This window comes from Apostichopus japonicus, chromosome 14 (genome assembly GCF_037975245.1).
Source record: "Apostichopus japonicus isolate 1M-3 chromosome 14, ASM3797524v1, whole genome shotgun sequence".
In the NCBI taxonomy this organism is placed as follows: domain Eukaryota; kingdom Metazoa; phylum Echinodermata; class Holothuroidea; order Aspidochirotida; family Stichopodidae; genus Apostichopus; species Apostichopus japonicus.
The window spans coordinates 5,198,455-5,220,942 of record NC_092574.1 but is presented as its reverse complement, the minus strand read 5'-3'; the positions used below and the strand labels follow the sequence as shown (position 1 = coordinate 5,220,942).

General features: G+C 38.6%; 3 protein-coding genes across 6 annotated transcripts in view; 2 read left to right on the top strand and 1 right to left on the bottom strand.

Annotated features, from left to right (window-relative positions):
* LOC139980359 (exosome complex component RRP43-like) overlaps nucleotides 1-22,488 on the bottom strand; it is a 138,405-nt gene that overhangs the window by 101,067 nt on the left and 14,850 nt on the right. The window lies entirely within an intron of this gene.
* Nucleotides 9,285-13,267, top strand: LOC139980358 (uncharacterized). Of its 3 annotated transcripts, none has more exons than XM_071991978.1 (2): nucleotides 9,285-9,513; nucleotides 11,154-13,267. In XM_071991978.1, exon 2 carries the CDS (start codon nucleotides 11,162-11,164, stop codon nucleotides 12,044-12,046), a length of 885 nt encoding a protein of 294 aa, XP_071848079.1. In that variant the 5' UTR covers nucleotides 9,285-9,513; nucleotides 11,154-11,161; the 3' UTR covers nucleotides 12,047-13,267. The 3 variants fall into 3 exon arrangements, with proteins under 3 accessions (XP_071848079.1, XP_071848078.1, XP_071848077.1); XM_071991977.1 differs by having other exon boundaries at nucleotides 11,148-13,267; XM_071991976.1 differs by having other exon boundaries at nucleotides 9,286-9,518; nucleotides 11,148-13,267.
* LOC139980351 (uncharacterized) lies at nucleotides 16,602-20,752 on the top strand. Of its 2 annotated transcripts, none has more exons than XM_071991969.1 (2): nucleotides 16,602-16,938; nucleotides 18,619-20,752. In XM_071991969.1, exon 2 carries the CDS (start codon nucleotides 18,633-18,635, stop codon nucleotides 20,055-20,057), a length of 1,425 nt encoding a protein of 474 aa, XP_071848070.1. In that variant the 5' UTR covers nucleotides 16,602-16,938; nucleotides 18,619-18,632; the 3' UTR covers nucleotides 20,058-20,752. The 2 variants fall into 2 exon arrangements, with proteins under 2 accessions (XP_071848070.1, XP_071848069.1); XM_071991968.1 differs by having other exon boundaries at nucleotides 16,607-16,938; nucleotides 18,625-20,752.

The window sequence follows — 22,488 nt, the reverse complement described above, 5'->3', positions numbered from 1 at the left end:
GGCGCAGTAAACCCCAGAAAGCCACTGTTAGCCCGTGTATATCGCAGTTTGTCGTGCGGTTAGTTTTGCCAGGCAACGATTTTTTCACTGTCACAGAGACGACGCTCAATGATGCTGAACAAGGTAGTCGGGGGTTTTAACCCGTTTATTTGCACACGTGGTCCTGTCAAACTTCCCATTCCTTGGAGGGACAGGTCGGAGGCCCTCCCAAATAATTTTGTTCCCACAAACGAGAAACATCAGTCTGAATAGTCGAAGTAGATATAAAATTTGAAATTATTTTACGACTTGGCATTAATGTGCTTGGGCCGTATTACGTAAATTTCGACCGTTCCGAAGTCAAACGTTATGGCTGTTTGTTCACTTGTTTAACAGCCAGGGCTGTCTATATAGAGAAGTTGGACTAACTAGTTACTGAGTCCTTCTTGGATGGATTCAGGCGATTTGTGGCACGTAGAGAGAGTCCAGAAACCTTATTTTCAGATAATTGCATTAATTTTGTCGGGTGAGGCGGAGTTGAGACGGGCCATGAGAGACATCTCCCATAAGGAAATTCACGCATATGCAGTAAAAGAGAATTTTGATTGGCGTTTTATTCCCTCAACTGCTTCTCCTATGGGAAGAGCCTGTGAACGCATGGTTGGTGTAATTAAAAGAGTCATGTCTGCTATCCTCCCTAGTTCTGTCGGACTTACAGATGAGATTTTGGGGACTTTGTTTGCGAAGTGGAAAGCATTGTTAATGGTCGTCCGTTGACAAAACTCAGCGACGACCCACGTGACCCTACGCCTATTACTCCCACCCATTTGTTGTTATTGAGACATGGTCCTAGCATTCCGCCGGGCAAGTTTGAAAGTGTTGACCGTTTCTGTCGCCACTGTAGGCATGTCCAGCACCTTGCGAACTAATTCTGGCGCAAGTGGTTGAAATTGTATCTACCTGAATTGCGCGTGCAAATAAACGCGTTAAGTCCTCCGGCTATCTTGTTCAACATCATTGAGCGTCGTTACGGTGACAGTTTCCACTTCCTATAGAAACCAAAATAGAAGAAAAAGAAAAGAAATATCTTAATTTATATATTCACAGACGGAGGGACTAACATCACAATAAAAATACATTATATTGTTATGTTACTGTAGCTATGTCTTTATACGATAGAGATTTCACATTCTCTGCTTTACTTGTTTTCACTTGATGTCCCTAACAGGACCAAATTCTTCTATATTTAAAAGAGAGACACAATATGTCCTTTACTATATGGAATCCTATCTCCCTGATATAAATGAACTATGTGGTGATGGCAATGCCGAGATCTTCAAGTTATCGAACTGAGATGTATTTATCTTGCGAAGTTTAGGGGGAGCCGGCCTGGGGAGGGTGGAGGGGGTCTTAGGGGAGTCTCCTCTCCCCCTTGAGATTTTTGTGTGTGAAAAATGGAACTTAAAATGGTGCTATATTTTCGATCAGTTACCTGTATGCATTTGCCAGTGTTTTGACTTGCGTGGCTGCATTATGATATTTAAAAGAGGCGGTGCCGTGAACAGACGTGACAGGGAAGGCAGTATAGATATTAATAGGTCAACTATAATCTTAAAGATATCTGCGCAGAGTTAAAGGTCGGTATTTTTCTTTGACTGGAATTACCCTATTATTACGAAACATTTTAGTGATTTAGAATAGCTATCATATATGAGGTGCTGTGAACAACGACCATCTGCGACCATCATCGCAGACGTGCCAGTGAAGGCAGTTTAGCTATTCATGCATATTACAGATATCTGACTAGAGTTTAAAGGTCGGTTATTTTCTTTGCCTGGAATTAACCTATTATTGCGAAACATTTTAGTGATTTAAAATCGGCAGCTGTTGTATTTACAGCAAATGGATAATTTAAAAGCAACTCCGACTTAGCAAGAATCAATTAGAAGCAAGTCAACATCGGCAAGACCAAGACTATCACAAGGAGATAAGGTTAGTTTTTTAACATTTTGATTTAGTTATTTATGAATGTGTTTTATCATTATTACAATCCCTGCTGTAAGAATGAGAATAAACAACTTAATTTGAACGATGCCAACATAGAGAAGTGTATATGTGTTCCTGGATATGGATCTCCAAGCACGTAGCTAGGGGGGGGGGGGCGGTCACCCTACCCCCAAACAATGAGAGAAAAGATACTGGGAGAGAGCATGAGAATGAGAACATAAGCGGGAGGGGACCATATCATTGTAAATAATTAGTATGATATCTTTGGAATTGACCAGGCGCCGTTTACGAGAATTAACTTACGCCTAGTTTGTCGCCTAGGTGTTTTAGAGGCAAATCAAAATCAAAATCTTGGGGACCAGGGGGTAAAATTCGCCTGGCGCCTGCTTAATGTACTTCTTGGAGGTGTACCACTTTGAGTAGAAGAAGCCTAGGTGCATTTAGTAGAGATAAATCTCGGTCTTCATCTGCCAATGTGAATATATTGTTTGTCATATTTCAATGCTTTTGATGTGCTACATGGATTGAAGTATGTTGGTCATCCTGACTATATACGCTACAACCTAGTGTGTAACATTCATATAAGATTATACATGTAGCATCATTGAAAACACACTGCAGGTTTGCTGTCTGGTTATGTTTGTGTCACATGATTCATTCCATTATTTCAGTATAAATATAAAAGATAATCATAAATGAAACCAAAAATATAAAATGTTGTCTAAAGAGAGGGCTTCCCGCCCCTTTAAGAACATTGATTACGGTAAGGGGATCAAAATTATGCAAAATGTTGCCATTCCCAGTCAGGCAATTTAAGTTTACTTAACTCTTGTAATGGCATGACTTTTCATGTCACCATATGGACTCTACCTTCTATTACGTAATCAAGTTTTAGGAAGAGTGATAATAAAAATGCTGACGTCCGTACTTGTCCCTTCCACTTTCAGAATCGTTGTATTTGGTAAGAAGGTTTAGATGTAAAATGGTGCTATAATTCATCATTTTATGTAACTTTGCGGAATAGGAAGTGGGAAATGCATGTGTTACCATGATCCTAGTGGCTACGAAACTTAATATATTAAATATGTAACATATTTACAATTACAAAATAGTATTTGTGAGTAGGTCTACCCAGGTATCTCATATCACAGTGACTGAAACGGAAATTTGTTTTATGTTGATGACGACATTCTAGTGCCATACTGAGTCAAAAATAACTTCTGTAAGAAATCTCAATTATGCTTAGTATGGCTAATGAGGCAAACCTGAGGAAAAGCATATCACGACGTGCTAAAAGAACAAGTAGCATATATCGTAAAGCATATATCGTAGCTACTTATGTTTCCTTTGCCACTTGGTTTTGTCGTCCCCGAAAATTCTGTGGGGGACTCTACCCCTGCACCCTCCCCTCTCTCTAGCTACGCCACTGCATATCTCTGTTATAAATTTATGCTCAGTAGATCAACCGATAAGATATATGCTTTCATTCATAATCGCAAGGACCTCACAAGTTTGTTTACATAAAATATGCCAGTTTATTGTTTATCATATTGTTCTTCTATAGATTTTACAATGGCCGGTTGTCATTCTTTACCCGATTGGTGGAAAAAGGTTCCTTGCCATTTCAATTGGAAACTTGATCAGAACATTATGTTAGATTTTAAGGGTATAGCAAACAGACTCGATAGTGAATTGGAAACCAGAAATGATATTGAATGGACGGAGACAGCCTGTGATATGCTGCTTTTCAGAGGTTTTCTAGAGGTCTCTAACTTTGAAGGGGTGCAAAGAAACTCTCAGAAAGCAGAAGAATTCTTCGTGGAAGCGGAGAAAGAAGCCATGAAAGTAACAGATGACGATGAACGCATGCAGGCTTACATCATCATTGTAACTGCAAACAGGTTGTGGGTTCTGGAAACTATCCAAGAGGGAAAGCAGAATGAGGACAGACGATTCAGACTTCTCCAAGAATTAGAACAAAGCTGGAGTGGACATCGAGATAAGCCCTCTCAAACGAGACTTCAAGCCTTCATAGACGCTACTGCTGCTTTTGCTTTTACAAGACTTGGACCGAATAAATGCAAGGAAGCCGAAAGAAGATTTCAGCAAGCACTGAAGACCATCAAGACTAAATCTTCGTGGTATCAAGCTCTTGGATCAGTTATTGGTCGACATGCTCGTCTGTGCTCGAACAGTGCACCGTACGATGGCATCCGTGATGAGATTCGGTGCTACGAGAAAGCGATTGAATTGGAACCAAGAAACAAGTCGGCACAATGTGACCTAGCAAAGGTTTTGCTGAGAATCCCAGATCGAGTCGATGAGGGCAAAGATCTCATGGCCAACCTTGACGCAAATACATTTGAACTTATCCTAAAGAAAGGTCGTTTTTATCGTGGTTTGCGTGATTATGAAAGAGCCATTGATGTTTTACGTAGAGGAGAAGAGCTTCAGCATCCCCGATCCGAGTTGTTTATTCAGTTATCGATTGTGTATCGATATTTAGCAGCCGAAACCAGAGACTGGAATGATAAGAACGAATATAAAAGATTGGAAATGAAATATATTGATAAATGTCTTGAACTAGAACCTTCTCACTTTCAAGGTAAAGTAAACAAAGCGATTGCGTTGGGTAAGGCGCGACGTAATGATGAAGCACAGGCAATGTTCAACGGTATGATTGAGGAGTACAAAGGCTCTCCGTATTATTTGATCGAAGTTCAATTTCGACGTGCTTGTAGCTTGTTAATTGTTAATAGAGAACAAGTAAATGAAAATGTCGCAAAGGCGTTTGAAGATGTGATAGAGACAGCACTTGAAATAACGAAAATTGTAGATATTTCTGCTTATTGTAAAACTGCTGAATTTGCAAGGAAGGCCAAAGAAAATTTACAAAAATATTATGTAACACTAGAGGATGGCGATATCATGGCACAGAACCTTCGTAGCAGGGTAGCAGAGATTGGATTGAATGATGGGGTATCAATTTAGTGACCTAAGCACTTGGAGAATATACTTCACTATACCGAAAGTTCCATACTCAGATCAGACAATATCGGTAACTTTTAAAATACCTTTTCTAAATGATAAATGAGGTATCAGGAAGATTATTGCACTTCTGCTGCCCAATTGTTTGGCTATTCCAATTCCAACCACGGGCTATCATTTCTCGTAGATTGTGTCTTCCTCTTCAATTGTTGCATGGTGATGTTCGATAAATTTGTGATTGTTGTTCTTTAGTAACTTCCAGTTATTGTACAATTAAATGTATATGATCAAAATAAGCCAACGATATAAGGTCAATCGTCAAGGTGCACTATTTTAGACGAGTTGCATAATATGAAAAGGCGTATGTTTAGTATTTCCTTCTTTCTTTCTTTCCATTTCATTCCCCCTTGTCAAAGTAACAGAGGAAGTTATGGTTTTCTTTCTTTCGGCTCTGTTTACCTTACCCCAATATTCACAATTAGAGACCCTCCTACTATAGGGTCTCTAGTCACAATCAAGTCCAATTGCAGGTTAATTAAAGCTAAAGTGTTCATGTTTCTTTCTTTCATCTTTCTGTCTTTTTTTTCTTTCTGCACAGTTTCCTTTGCTCTTATGATAGATATTGTCTATTACAGTTGTTTACCTGCTCTTGTACAATACGATTCAATAAAATACCAGGCTAACTTGAATTTTCGAGTTATCTCGATCATATTTTGTATCTTCGTTCATGTTTATATATAGTGTATGTTCCTTACATCAGTATATTACACAACAGCATTGGTTCAGGCAACAACATGTGTTGAAACGAAGCGAATGAAGACGACAACATGGTTTGAGGCAGCAACATAAGTTGAAAGAACAACGTGTAAGTGATCAACAACATAACTTTAGACAGAAACATAATACAGCGCCCTCACTTCATATTCCAGGCCCATGGAATGAATCGTCTTATCATTCCATGGTGTCTGATTTTACTATAGGTAAATTTTTTTTTAAAAAAACGAAAGAAAAAAGAAGAATATTCACCTTGCTAATTTACATGTATAGTGATTGGTCTACAGTTCCGGTCCATCTTGTAACGTTCATGGACGCGGGATTTAGTGGTGTTGGTCTGAGGAGAGATCTATATACTGTATTGTGTTTTTGCGTGACGTGACCCGCGTTTAATCTCCACATCGTCATCCTTTACATGTCCTAAATTGCACGTAAGTAAAATTGAAGTTCTCTTAAGTTGAATTAAAATTCATTAAGTGAAATTTTATTTCACTTAAGCAGAAATTCAATTCCACCTAAGTGAAATAGGCACATAGTTTACTTAAGAAAATGCCATTCCACTAACATTTCCATTCATTTAAGTTGAATTGAATTTACACTTAAGAAGAATTGGGAGGTAAATGTTGAAACAGATTTAGTGAGTGGCCTAATTGACTTATTCCAACAATAATTGAGTCCTTGTATGTTGAGATGGGCACAACACTCTATTTTCGACAGATGAAAAGATAAGAAGTTCTGAACACATCGTAATATCGTGTTTGTGTACATAGTACCATTTCGTTCAAACCTATATTTACCAATTATCAAAATTAAAGAAATGGTAAAGATTAAAATCCATTGTCATACTTGATGTAATGACTTTAAATAGATTAAATAGTTTGTTTAATGGTGGAGAAATAACTTCGGCTCAGTAAACCGTGCAATTCATGCGTTGTTTGAAGCTCTCCTATTTTAACAAAGCTGGAAACTCCCGTTGTCGAAATTCAGTTCAACGATTGACCTAGGGTGTTGTCAGCTCTCAATGTGAGTGTCTCGTTGTGAATGTCATAGCTAAAAAATGTATGTATGAGTCAGTGACGTATTACCCTTACATATATATTTAATATATAGAGATATTTGACTGTCCAGTGTCTAACATTTGTGTCGGCCTATTACTACAGAGATCCTCTGGTCAGGACAAACTGGCTGGGTCGATCTTTAATCATAGTTTTATGGAGTACGGTAATAGACATTAACATACAATAACAACATGCATGACCTTTAACTTCATATATCCAGAAAATGATCAGAAATGACGAAATCCAGCAATTTCTGCGAAAATTATTTATGTTATTGATAATATACATAATTTCATGTTTTGGTCTTGATTGATCGTTGGGGCAGTGAGGGTTTTGGGGTGCGGTGGGGGTGGTGTGTTCAGAAGGCTGGTATGTGTTGAAGATCTGCTGACGACTAAACTAACCACTGTTAAAGTCTTTCAGTAATATGTGAAATTTCTACCTACTTTATATATAAAAAGACTGTCTCTGTCATCTTTGCCGATGTGTATTTTTTTCCTTAGCGCGGTTGAAGGGAAATTTCCGCTTGGTCGAGGTCGGGCAAATGTCAATGCTGCCCACGTCCAATTGTGTTAAGGGTGTGACCTTTTATACTCGACTCCTTGCTTGTAATCGATGCGTACTTACGTAATATATATATGTTACAAATGCTTCATTCCTCTCCTGGTTCAGGGTGGCGTCGTATGTGGTCTCATAGCAAAAGTCCTGAGTAGTATAAAGCCGCCGTTAACCCCAGAAAGGCGCAGTAAACCCCAGAAAGCCACTGTTAGCCCGTGTATATCGCAGTTTGTCGTGCGGTTAGTTTTGCCAGGCAACGATTTTTTCACTGTCACAGAGACGACGCTCAATGATGCTGAACAAGGTAGTCGGGGGTTTTAACCCGTTTATTTGCACACGTGGTCCTGTCAAACTTCCCATTCCTTGGAGGGACAGGTCGGAAGCCCTCCCAAATAATTTTGTTCCCACAAACGAGAAACATCAGTCTGAATAGTCGAAGTTGATATAAAATTTGAAATTATTTTACGACTTGGCATTAATGTGCTTGGGCCGTATTACGTAAATTTCGACCGTTCCGAAGTCAAACGTTATGGCTGTTTGTTCACTTGTTTAACAGTCAGGGCTGTCCATATAGAGAAGTTGGACTAACTAGTTACTGAGTCCTTCTTGGATGGATTCAGGCGATTTGTGGCACGTAGAGAGAGTCCAGAAACCTTATTTTCAGATAATTGCATTAATTTTGTCGGGTGAGGCGGAGTTGAGACGGGCCATGAGAGACATCTCCCATAAGGAAATTCACGCATATGCAGTAAAAGAGAATTTTGATTGGCGTTTTATTCCCTCAACTGCTTCTCCTATGGGAAGAGCCTGTGAACGCATGGTTGGTGTAATTAAAAGAGTCATGTCTGCTATCCTCCCTAGTTCTGTCGGACTTACAGATGAGATTTTGGGGACTTTGTTTGCGAAGTGGAAAGCATTGTTAATGGTCGTCCGTTGACAAAACTCAGCGACGACCCACGTGACCCTACGCCTATTACTCCCACCCATTTGTTGTTATTGAGACATGGTCCTAGCATTCCGCCGGGCAAGTTTGAAAGTGTTGACCGTTTCTGTCGCCACTGTAGGCATGTCCAGCACCTTGCGAACTAATTCTGGCGCAAGTGGTTGAAATTGTATCTACCTGAATTGCGCGTGCAAATAAACGCGTTAAGTCCTCCGGCTATCTTGTTCAACATCATTGAGCGTCGTTACGGTGACAGTCTCCACTTCCTATAGAAACCAAAATAGAAGAAAAAGAAAAGAAATATCTTAATTTATATATTCACAGACGGAGAGACTAACATCACAATAAAAATACATTATATTGTTATGTTACTGTAGCTATGTCTTTATACGATAGAGATTTCACATTCTCTGCTTTACTTGTTTTCACTTGATGTCCCTAACAGGACCAAATTCTTCTATATTTAAAAGAGAGACACAATATATCCTTAACTATATGGAATCCTATCTCCCTGATATAAATGAACTATGTGGTGATGGCAATGCCGAGATTTTCAAGTTATCGAACTGAGATGTATTTATCTTGCGAAGTTTAGGGGGAGCCGGCCTGGGGAGGGTGGAGGGGGTCTTAGGGGAGTCTCCTCTCCCCCTTGAGATTTTTGTGTGTGAAAAATGGAGCTTAAAATGGTGCTATATTTTCGATCAGTTACCTGTATGCATTTGCCAGTGTTTTGACTTGCGTGGCTGCATTATGATATTTAAAAGAGGCGGTGCCGTGAACAGACGTGACAGGGAAGGCAGTATAGATATTAATAGGTCAACTATAATCTTAAAGATATCTGCGCAGAGTTAAAGGTCGGTATTTTTCTTTGACTGGAATTACCCTATTATTACGAAACATTTTAGTGATTTAGAATAGCTATCATATATGAGGTGCTGTGAACAACGACCATCTGCGACCATCATCGCAGACGTGCCAGTGAAGGCAGTATAGCTATTCATGCATATTACAGATATCTGACTAGAGTTTAAAGGTCGGTGATTTTCTTTGCCTGGAATTAACCTATAATTGCGAAATATTTTAGTGATTTAAAATCGGCAGCTGTTGTTGTATTTCCAGCAAGTGAATAATTTAAAAGCAACTCCGACTTAGCAAGATCAATTAGAAGCAAGTCAACATCGGCGAGACCAAGACTTTCACAAAGAAGTAAAGTTAGTTTTTAACATTTTGATTTACTTATTTAGGAAGGGGTTTTATCATTACCACAATCCCTGCCGTTAGAATGAGATAAACAACTAAGGCTCAAAAGTACAGTTCACTCTACATGTATTTAACAATTTCGGAGGGTATTGATTAATTTGAACGATGCCAACATAGAAAAGAGTTATATATGTGTTTATGGATATGGATCTCCAAGCGCGTAGCTAGAGGGGGGTGGGGGCGGTCACCCTACCCCCAAACAATGGGAGAAAAGCTACTAGTAGAGAGAATGAGAATGAGAACAAAAGCGGGAGGGGACCATATCATTGTAAATAATTAATATGATATCTTTGAAATTGACCAGGCGCCGTTTACGAAAATTAACTTACGCCTAGTTTGTCGCCTAGGTGTTTTAGAGGCAAATCAGACGCAAAATCTTGGGGACCAGGGGGTGAAACTCGCCTGGCGCCTGCTTAATGTACCTCTTGGAGGTGTACCACTTTGAGTAGAAGAAGCCTAGTGCATTTAATAAAGATCAATTTCGGTCTTCATATGCCAATGTGAATATATTGTTTGTCATATTTTCAATGCTTTTGATGTGCTACTTGGATTGATGTATGTTGGTCATCCTGATTATACACGCTACAACCTAGTGTGTCACATTCATATAAGATTATTCATGTAGCATCATTGAAAACACACTGCAGGTTTGCTGTCTGGTTATTTTTGTGTCACATAATTCATTCCATTATTTCAGTATAAAAATAAAACATAATTATAAATGAGAACAAAAATATAAAATGTTGTCTAAAGGGAGGGCTTCCCCTCCCTTTTGTGAACATTTATTACGGTAAGGGGATCAAAATTATGCATAATGTTGCCATTCCCAGTCAGGCAATTTAAGTTTACTTAACGCTTGTATTTACATGACACCATATGGACACTACCTTCTATTACGTTATCAAGTTTTAGGAAGAGTGATAATAAAAATGCTGACGTCCGTACTTGTCACTTCCATTTTCAGAATCTTTGTATTTGGTAAAAGGGCTTAGATGTAAAATGATGATATAATTCATCATTTATGCGACTTTGCGGGAGAGGGAGGGGAATAATGCATGTGCTTCCATGCTCCTAGTGGCTACGGACCTTAATATATTAAAGATGTAACATATTTACAATTACAAAATAGTGTGTGTGAGTAGTTATACCCATGTATCTCATATAAAAGTGACTCAAACGGAAATTTTGTTTTATGTTGAAGACGACATTCCAGTGCCATACTGAAACAAAGTTAACTTCTCAAAGAAATCTCAATTATGCTTAGTATGGCTAATGAGGCAAACCTGAAGAAAAGCATATCACGACGTGCTAAAAGAACAAGAAGCATATATCCTAAAGCATATATCATAGCTACTTATGTTTCCTTTGCCACTTGGTTTTGTCGTCCCCGAAAATTCTGTGGGGGACTCTACCCCTGCACCCTCCCCTCTCTCTAGCTACGCCACTGCATATGTCTGTTATTCATTTATGTTCAGTAGATCAACCGATAAGATATATGCTTTCATTCATAATCGCAAGGACCTCACAAAGTTTGTTTACATAAAATATGCCAGTGTATTGTTTATCACATTGTTCTTCAGCTATAGATTCTACAATGGCCGGTTGTCATTTTATACCCGATTGGTGGAAGAAGGTTCCTTGCCATTTCAATTGGAAACTTGATCAGAACATTATGTTAGATTTAAAGGGTATAGCAAACAGACTCGATAGTGAATTGGAAACCAGAAATGATATTGAATGGGCGGAGACAGCCTGTGATATGCTGCTATTCAGAGGTTTTCTAGAGGTCTCTAATTTTGAAGGGGTGCAAAGTAACTCTCAGAAAGCAGAAGAGTTCTTCGCGGAAGCGGAGAGAGAAGCCATGAGAGTAACAGACGACGATGAACGTCAGGCTTACATCATCATTGTAAATGCAAACAGGTTGTGGGTTCTGGAAACTATCCACGAGGGAAAGCAGAATGAGGACAGACGATTGAGACTTCTCGCAGAATTAGAACAAAGCTGGAATAGACATCGAGATAAACTCTCTCAAGACAGACTTCAAGCCTTCATAGACGCTACTGCTGCTTTTGCTTTTACAAGACTTGGACCGAATAAATGCAAGGAAGCCGAAAGAAGATATCAGCAAGCACTGAAGACCATCAAGACTAAATCTTCGTGGTATCAAGCTCTTGGATCAGTTATTGGTCGACAGGCTCGTCTGTGCACGAACAGCCACAGTGAACCGTACGATGGCATCTATGATGAGATTCAATGCTACGAGAAAGCGATTGACTTGGAACCAAGAAACAAGTCGGCACAATGTGACCTAGCAACGGTTTTGCTGAGAATCCCAGATCGAGTCGATGAGGGCAAAGATCTCATGGCCAATCTTGACGCAAATACATGTGAACTTGTCCTAAAGAAAGGTCTTTTTTATCGTCTTTTGCGTGATTATGAAAGCGCCATTGATGTCTATGGTAGAGGAGAAGAGCTTTAGCGTCCCCGATCCGAGTTGTTTCTACAGTTATCGATTGTGTACCGATATTTATCAGCCGATGCCGGAGACAGGAATGATAAGAACGAATATAAAAGTTCGGAAATGAAATATATTGATAAATGTCTTGAACTAGAACCTTCTCACTTTCAAGGTAAAATAAATAAAGCGATTGCGTTGGGTAAGGCGCGACGTAATGAGGCGGCAATGGCAATGTTCAACGGTATGATTGAGGAGTACAAAGGCTCTCCGTATTATTTGATCGAAGTTCAATTTCGACGTGCTTATAGCTTGTTTGTTGTTAATAGAAAACAAGTAAATGAAAATATCGCAAAGGCGTTTGAAGATGTGATAGATACAGCACTTGAAATAACGAAAATTGTAGATATTTCTGCTTATTGTCAAACTGCTGAATTTGCAAGGAAGGCCAAAGAATGTTTACAACAATATTATGAAACACTAGAGGATGGCGATATCATGGCACAGAACCTTCGTAGCAGGGTAGCAGAGATTGGGTTGAATGATTAGGTATCGATTGAGTGACCTAAGCACTTGGAGAATATACTCAACTATACTCAGATCAGACAATATCGGTGACTTTTTAAATACCTTTTCCAAATGATAAATGAGGTAGCAGGAAGATTATTGCACTTCTGCTGCCCAATTGTTTGGCTATTCAAACTCCACCCACGGGCTATCACTTCTCGTAGGTTGGGTCCTCCTCCCTCAATTGTTGCATGGTGATGTTCGATAAATTTGTGATTGTTGTTGTTTAGTAACTTTAAGTCATTGTACAATCAAATGTATATGATCAAAATAAGCCAACGATATAAGGTCAATCGTCAAGGTGCATTATTTTAGACGAGTTGAATAATATTAAAAGGCGTATGTTTAGTCTTTCCTTCTTTCTTTCTTTCCATTTCATTCCCCTTGTCAAAGTAACAGAGGAAGTAATGGTTTTCTTTCTTTCTTGCCAAAACGGCTCTGTTTACCTTTCCCCAATAGTCACAATTAGAGACCCTCCTACTAAAGGGTCTCTAGTCACAATCAAGTCCAATTGCAGGTTAATTAAGGCTAAAATGTTCATGTTTCTTTCTTTCATCTTTCTGTCTTTTTTTTTCTTTCTGCACAGTTTTCCTTTGCTCTTATGATAGATATTGTCTATTACAGTTATTTACCTGTTCTTGTACAATACGATTCAATAAATTACCAGGCTAACTTGAATTTTCGAGTTATCTCATATTTTGTATCTTCGTTCATGTTTATATATAGTATATGTTCCTCTCCTCACATCAGTATATTACACAACAGCATTGATTAAGGCAACAACATATGTTGAAACGAAGCGAATGAAGACGAGAACATGGTTTGAGGCAGCAACATAAGTTGAAAGAACAACGTGTAAGTGATCAACAACATAATTTTAGACAGAAACATAATAGAGCGCCCTCACTTCCTATTCCAGGACCATGGAATGGATCGTCTTATCATTCCATGGTGTCTGATTTTACTATAGGTAAATCTCTTTTAAAAAAAACGAAAGAAAAAAAGAAGAATATTCACCTTGCTAATTTACATGTATAGTGATTGGTCTACAGTTCCGGTCCATCTTGTAACGTTCATGGACGCGGGATTTAGTGGTGTTGGTCTGAGGAGAGATCTATATACTGTATTGTGTTTTTGCGTGACGTGACCCGCGTTTAATCTCCACATCGCCATCCTTTACATGTCCTAAATTGCACGTAAGTAAAATTGAAGTTCTCTTAAGTTGAATTCAAATTCATTAAGTGAAATTTTATTTCACTTAAGCAGAAATTCAATTCCACCTAAGTGAAATAGGCACATAGTTTACTTAAGAAAATGCCATTCACTCACATTTCCATTCATTTAAGTTGAATTGAATTTACACTTAAGAAGAATTGGGAGGTAAATGTTGAAACAGATTTAGTGAGTGGCCTAATTGACTTATTCCAACAATGATTGAGTCCTTGTATGTTGAGATGGGCACAACACTCTATTTTCGACAGATGAAAAGATAAGAAGTTCTGAATACATCGTAATATCGTGTTTGTGTACATAGTACCATTTCGTTCAAACCTATATTTACCAATTATCAAAATGAAAGAAAGGTAAAGATTAAAATCCATTGATGTAATGACTTTACATAGATTAAATAGTTTGTTTAATGGTGGAGAAATAACTTAAGCTCAGTAAACCGTGCAATTCATGCGTTGTTTGTAGCTCTTCTATTTTCACAAAGCTGGAAACTCCCGTTGTCGAAATTCAGTTCAACGATTGACCTAGGCTGCTGACAGCTCACTCACACTGTGAATGTGTCATTGTCAATGTCATAGCTAAAAAATGTATGCATGAATCAGTGACATATGAAACTTACATATATATTTAATATATAGAGATATTTGTCTGTCCAGTTTCTTACATGTATGTAGGCATATTACTACAGAGATCCTCTGCTCATGCCAAACTGGCTGTGTTGATCTTCAATCATAGTTTTATGGAGTAATATACATTAACAGACAGTAACAACATGCATGACCTTTAACTTCATATTTCCAGAAATGTTCAGAAATGACGAAATCCGACAATTTCTGTGAAAATTATTTATGTTATTGATATAAAACAATTTCATGTTTTGCTCTTGATTGATCACTGGGGCAGGGAGGGTGAGGTGGGGTGGGGTGTTCAGAAGGCTGATATGTGTGGACGATCTGCTGAAGACTAAACTAACCACTGTTATAGTCTTTCAGTAATATGTGAATTCTCCACCTATTATATATAAAGACTGTCTCTGTCATCGTTGCCGAAGTGCATTTTTTTCCTTAGCAGTGGTTAAAGGGAAATTTCCGCTTGATCGAGGTCGGGCAAAGGTCAATGCTGCCCTCGTCCAATGGTTTTAAGGGTGTGACCTTTTATACCCGCCTCCTTGCTTTGCATACTTACGTAATCGATGCGTACTTACGTAATATATATGTTACAAATGCTTCATTCCTCTCCTGGTTCAGAGTGGCGTCGTATGTGGTCTCATTGCAAAAATCCTAAGTAGTTTAAAGCCGCCGTTAACCCCAGAAAGGCGCAGTAAACCCCAGAGAGCCACTGTAAGCCCATGTATATCGCAGTCGTGCGGTTAGTTTTGCCCGGCAACGATTTTTACACTGTCACCGAGACGACGCTCAATGATGCTGAACAAGGTAGTCGGGGTTTTAACCCGTTTATTTGCTCACGTGGTCCTGTCGAACTTCCCATTCCTTGGAGGGACAGGTCGGAGGCTCTCCCAAATAATTTTGTTCCCACAAACGAGAAACATCAGTCTGAATAGTCGAAGTAGATATAAAATTTGAAATTATTTCACGACTCGGCATTGATGTGTTTGGGTTGTTTTACGTTAAATTCGGCCGTTCCGAAGTCAAACGTTATGGCTGTTTGTTCACTTGTTTAACAGTCAGGGCTGTCCATATAGAGAAGTTGGACTTAATAGTTACTGAGTCCTTCTTGAATGTATTCATGCGATTTGTGGCACGAAGATGGTGTCCAGAAACCTTATTTTCAAATAAAGGCAGTCATTTTGTCCGGTGAGGCGGAGTTGAGACGGGCCATGAGAGACATCTCCCATAAGGAAATTCACGCATATGCAGTAAAAGAGAATGTTGATTGGCGTATTATTCCCTCAACTGCGTCTCTTATAGGGGGGGGGGGGCTGTGAACGTATATGGCGGTGTAATTAATAGAGTCATGGCTGCTATCCTCCCTAGTACTGTGAGACTTACAGATGAGATTTTGGGGACTTTGTTTGCGAAGTGGAAAGCATTGTTAATGGTCGTTCGTTGACAAAACTCAGGGACGACCCATGTGACCCTACGCCTATTACTCCCACCCATTTGTTGTTATTGAGAAATGGTCCTAGCATTCCGCCGGGCAAGTTTGAAAGTGTTGACCATTTCCGTCGCCCCTGGAGGCATGTCCAGCACCCGGCTGACCAATTCTGGCGCAAGTGGTTGAAATTGTATCTACCTGAATGGCGCGTGCAAATAAACGCGTTAAGTCCTCCGGCTATCTTGTTCAGCATCATTGAGCGTCGTCACGGTGACAGTCTCCACTTCTTATAGAAACCAAAATAGAAAAATAGAAAAAAAGAAAAAAGAAAAAATATCTTAATGTATATATTCACAGACGGAGGGGCTAACATCACAATACATTATGTTTTTATGTTACTGTAGCTATGTCCTTATACGATAGAGATTTCACATTCTCTGTTTTACTTGTTTCACTGGTTTTCCCTTACAACATCAAATTATTCTATATTTCAAAGAGACACATTATATCCTTAGCTATATAGAATGTTATCTCCCTAGTATATTAAATGAAATATGTGGTGATGGCAATGCCGGGATCTTCAAGTTAGAGAACTGAAATGTAATTATCTTGCGAAGTTTAGGGAGGGGAGCCGGCCTGGGGAGGGGGTCTTAGGGGAGTCTCTTCTACCCCTTTGAGATTTCCTCTTTGAGATGGTACTTTGAGATGATCTTTTCGATCAGTTTACCTGTATGCATTTGCCAGTGTAATGAGTTTTGTGCGTGTGCTATGATATTTAAAAGAGAAGGTGCTGTGAAGAACGACCTTCTAAGTAGACGTGACAGAGAAGGCAGTATAGATATGAATAGGTCAACTAAAATCTTACAGATATCTGCGCAGAGTTTAAAGGTCGGTATTTTTTCTTTGACTGGAATTACCCTATTATTACGAAACATTTTAATGATTTAGAATAGCTAGTTGTTGTATTTATAGCAAGTGGATAATTTAAAAGCAACTCCGATTTAGCAAGATCAATTAGAAGCAAGTCAAAATCGGCGAGACCAAGACTATCACAAAGAGATAAGGTTAGTTTTTAACATTTTTGATTTAGTTATTTATGTACGTGTTTTATGATTACTGCAATCCCTGCTGTAAGAATGAGATCAGCAACTTAGACTCAAAAGTACAGTTCACTCTACATGTATTTAAAAATTGCGGAGGGTATTGATTAATTTGAACGATGCCAACATAGAAAAGTTTTATATATGTGTTTGGATATGGATATCCAAGCGCGTAGCCAGCGGGCGGTCACAATGAGATACACGGAGAGAGAATGGAAATGAAAAACAAAAAACGGGAGAGGATCATATCATTTTGAATAATTAGTATGATTTCTTTGCATACGTTGTTGAAGTTTTCCGTCGTATTTCGAAATTCAGGGCCAAATAAAAACTTCAGGTTTGGATGTAGTAACGTTGGGAATTGACCAGACGCCGTTTACGAAAATAAACTTACGCCTAGTTTGTCGCCTAGGTGTTTTAGAGGCAAATCAGACGCAAAATTTTGGGGACCATAGGGTAAAATCAGCCAGGTGCCTGCTTAATGTACCTCTTGGAGGTGCACCACTTTGAGTAGGAGAAGCCTGGTGCATTTGGTAGAGATCAATCTCGGTCACCAGTTGCCAATGTGAATACTGTTTGTCATATGTTAATGCTTTTGATGTGCTACTTGGATTGAAGTATGTTGGTCATCCTGACTATATTACGCTACAGCCTAGTGTGTCACATTCATATAAGATTATTCATGTAGCATCATTGAAAACACACAACAGGTTTGCTGTCTGGTTATTTTTGTGCCACATAATTCATTCCATTATTTCAGTATAAAAATTAAAGATCATTATAAATGAGAACAAAAATATAAAATGTTGTCTAAGAGGAGGTCTTCCCCTCCCTTTTGTGAACATTGATTACGGTAAGGGGATCAAAATTATGCAAAATGTTGCCATTCCCAGTCAGGCAATTTAAGTTTACTTAACGCATGTATTTACATGACTTTTCATGACACCATATGGACACTACCTTCTATTCAATCTTCAGGAAGAGTGATTATAAAAAGTACTGACGTCCGTACTTGTCCCTTTCACTTTCAGAATCATTGTATTTGGTAAGAGGGTTTAGATGTAAAATGATGCTGTAATTCATCATTTCATGCAACTTTGCGTGAAAGGGAGGGAATAATGCATGTGTTTCCATGATCCTAGTGGCTACGGAACTTAATATATTAAATATGTAACATATTTACAATTACAAAAGAGTATTTGTGAGTAGGTATACCCAGGTATCTCATATCACAGTGATTCAAACGGAAATTTGTTTTATGTTGAAGACGACATTCCAGTGCCATACTGAATAAAAGTTAACTTCTCTAAGAAATCTCAATTATGATTAGTATGGCTAATTAGGCAAACCTGAGGAAAAGCAGATCACGACGTGCTAAAAGAACAAGTAGCATATATCGTAAAGCATATATCATAGCTACTTATGTTTCCTTTGCCACTGAATTTTGTCGTCCCCTAAAATTCTGTGAAGGACTCTACCATGCACACTCCCCTCTCTCTAGCTTCGCCACTGCATATCTCTGTTATAAATTTATGCTCAGTAGATCAACCGATAAGATACATGCTTTCATTCATAATCGCAAGGACCTCACAAGTGTGTTTACATAAAATATGCCAGTGTATTGTTATAAAAATTGTTCTTCAGCTATAGATTCTACAATGGCCGGTTGTCATTCTATACCAGATTGGTGGAAGGAGGTTCCTTGCCATTTCAATTGGAAACTTGATCAGAACATTATGTTAGATTTAAAGGGTATAGCAAACAGACTCGATAGTGAATTGGAAACCAGAAATGATATTGAATGGACGGAGACAGCATGTGATATGCTGCTATTCAGAGGTTATATAGAGGTCTCTCATTTTGAAGGGGTGCAAAGAAACTCTCAGAAAGCAGAAGAGTTCTTCGCGGAAGCGGAGAGAGAAGCCATGAGAGTAACCGACGACGATGAACGTCAGGCTTACATCATCATTGTAAATGCAAACAGGTTGTGGGTTCTGGAAACTATCCACGAGGGAAACCAGAATGAGGACAGACGGTTGAGACTTCTCGCAGAATTAAAACAAAGCTGGAATAGACATCGAGATAAGCTCTCTCAAGACAGACTTCAAGCCTTCATAGACGCTACTGCTGCTTTTGCTTTTACAAGACTTGGACCGAATACATGCAATGAAGCCGAAAGAAGATATCAGCAAGCACTGAAGACCATCAAGACTAAATCTTCGTGGTATCAAGCTCTTGGATCAGTTATTGGTCGACAGGCTCGTCTGTGCACGAACAGCCACAGTGAACCATACGATGGCATCCATGATGAGATTCAGTGCTACGAGAAAGCGATTGAATTGGAACCAAGAAACAAGTCGGCACAATGTGACCTAGCAACGGTTTTGCTGAGAATCCCAGATCGAGTCGATGAGGGCAAAGATCTCATGGCCAATCTTGACGCAAATACATGTGAACTTATCCTAAAGAAAGGTCGCTTTTATCGTCGTTTGCATGATTTTAAAAGAGCCATTGATGTCTATGGTAGAGGAGAAGAGCTTCAGCATCCCCGATCCGAGTTGTTTATTCAGTTATCGATTGTGTACCGATATTTAGCAGCCGAAACCAGAGACTGGAATGATAAGAAGGAATATAAAAGATTGGAAATGAAATATATTGATAAATGTCTTGAACTAGAACCTTCTCACTTTCAAGGTAAAGTAAATAAAGCGATTGCGTTGGGTAAGGCGCGACGTAATGAGGCGGCAATGGCAATGTTCAACGGTATGATTGAGGAGTACAAAGGCTCTCCGTATTATTTGATCGAAGTTCAATTTCGACGTGCTTGTAGCTTGTTAATTGTTAATAGAGAACAAGTAAATAAAAATATCGCAAAGGCGTTTGAAGATGTGATAGAGACAGCACTTGAAATAACGAAAATTGTAGATATTTCTGCTTATTGTAAAACTGCTGAATTTGCAAGGAAGGCCAAAGAAAATTTACAAAAATATTATGTAACACTAGAGGATGGCGATATCATGGCACAGAACCTTCGTAGCAGGGTAGCAGAGATTGGATTGAATGATGAGGTATCGATTGAGTGACCTAAGCACTTGGAGAATATACTTCACTATACCGAATGTTCCATACTCAGATCAGACAATATCGGTGACTTTTAAAATACCTTTTCCAAATGATAAATGAGGTAGCAGGAAGATTATTGCACTTCTGCTGCCCAATTGTTTGGCTATTCCAATTCCACCCACGGGCTATCACTTCTCGTAGGTTGGGTCCTCCTCCCTCATGTGTTGCATGGTGATGTTCGATAAATTTGTGATTGTTGTTGTTTAGTAACTTTAAGTCATTGTACAATCAAATGTATATGAACAAAATAAGCCAACGATATAAGGTCAATCGTCAAGGTGCACTATTTTAGACGAGTTGAATAATATTAAAAGGTGTATGTTTAGTCTTTCCTTTTTCCTTTCTTTCCATTTCATTCCCCTTGTCAAAGTAACAGAGGAAGTTATGGTTATCTTTCTTTCTTGCCGAAACGGCTCTGTTTACCTTTCCCTAATAGTCACAATTAGAGACCCTCCTACTAAAGGGTCTCTAGTCACAATCAAGTCCAATTACAGGTTAATTAAGGCTAAAGTGTTCATGTTTCTTTCTTTCATCTTTCTGTCTTTTTTCTTTCTTTCTGCACAGTTTCCTTTGCTCTTATGATAGATATTGTCTATTACAGTTATTTACCTGTTCTTGTACAATACGATTCAATAAAATACCAGGCTAACTTGAATTTTCGAGTTATCTCATATTTTGTATCTTCGTTCATGTTTATTTATAGTGTATGTTCCTTACATCAGTGTTTTACACAACAGCATTGGTTAAGGCAACAACATGTGTTGAAACGAAGCGAATGAAGACGACAACATGGTTTGAGGCAGCAACATAAGTTGAAAGAACAACATGTAAGTGATCAACAACATAATTTTAGACAGAAACATAATACAGCGCCATCATTTCATATTCCAGGACCATGGAATGAATCGTCTTATCATTCCATGGTGTCTGATTTTACTATAGGTAAATTTCTTTAAAAAAAACGAAAGAAAAAAAGAAGAATATTCACCTTGCTAATTTACATGTCTAGTGATTGGTCTACAGTTCCGGTCCATCTTGTAACGTTCATGGACGAGGGATTTAGTGGTGTTGGTTTGAAAGAGAGATCTATATACTGTATTGTGTTTTTGCGTGACGTGACCCGCGTTCAATCTCCACATCGCCATCCTTTACATGTCCTAAATTGCACGTAAGTAAAATTCAAGTTCACCTAAGTTGAATTCAAATTCATTAAGTGAAATTCTATTTCACTTAAGCAGAAATTCAATTTCACCTAAGTAAAATAGGCACATAGTTTAGTTCAGAAAATGCCATGCCACTCACATTTCCATTCATTTAAGTTAAATTGAATTTACACTTAAGAAGAATTGGGAGGTAAATGTTGAAACAGATATATAATTATCATTGGAGCCTCTCCTAAAGGAGGGCTCTAATGACACAGGCTTCCCTTACCCATTTATTCTCAAAAATTAGGCTACATATATGCAAACTAGCTGATTTTTCCACCACCTCCCCCACCCCCATCCTAAAAGTGAGCATATGTGACAAAGTTTGGCAGTATCACTTTTGCCTTACTTTCATAAACTTCAGTTTTTAGTTTTTTCCTCACCCCGTCCCCCTCCCCCAACGTTGCCCAACCGAGCCAATAGTGGGTGTAGATTAATATTTTCAGTAAAGGTTCAGCTCTTCAGCATAGTAACATGTAGATAAATATTCCTTGTGGTTTTTCCTTTCATTTTATAGTCATATCTAATATTTGTTTTATTCATTTATTATATGAAATACCATTTTGACCTTTACCTGGGTTCCCCTTATTCATGGGAAATATGAGAGCATTGAGGGTTTTCACTCTCAGTATTGTAAAATATGGATTCCTTGTATCATTTCCTTTCATTTGATACCCACCATGCCATACTTTAAATAATCTCAATTTTCCCCTCCCCACCCCCTGGGGTGGGGGATGTGTGAACATTTGAGAGTGAGCCCTTTCAGATTTTCATCAGGGCACCCTAGGCTATCATTTAAGATAAAGCACATAAAAATAGCACAAGGAATAAACAAAATGTTCCGGTGCTCCCTGGTTACAAGTCTTTTCTTAATTCTACTTTTATTTATGAATCAACTAACTAATTATGCACATTGATGATGTACAGGAAGTGACTGCCTGATTTTCTGTAACATTATTCCTTTGTTTTTTTGAAGGACACTTAACAAAGGTTTGTGGCCTTATGCAATTGTTTGAATAATGTAATTATTGTCTTCTGTGAAATGAGTAACATTACATTCAAATGATATATGTTGGCTTGTAATTAGAGTTAACTTATTAAGGGCTAAAAGGAGAATATTTGATGAGCGCAACACTCCACGTCACAGTTTGCACATACTTAATGAGTTTCCCAGATTGGTCAAAAC

What these genes read in the sequence shown, in the direction of transcription:
- LOC139980358 (XM_071991978.1), top strand. Translation starts at nt 11,162, where the DNA reads ATGGCCGGTTGTCATTTTATACCCGATTGGTGGAAGAAGGTTCCTTGC.
- LOC139980351 (XM_071991969.1), top strand. Translation starts at nt 18,633, where the DNA reads ATGGCCGGTTGTCATTCTATACCAGATTGGTGGAAGGAGGTTCCTTGC.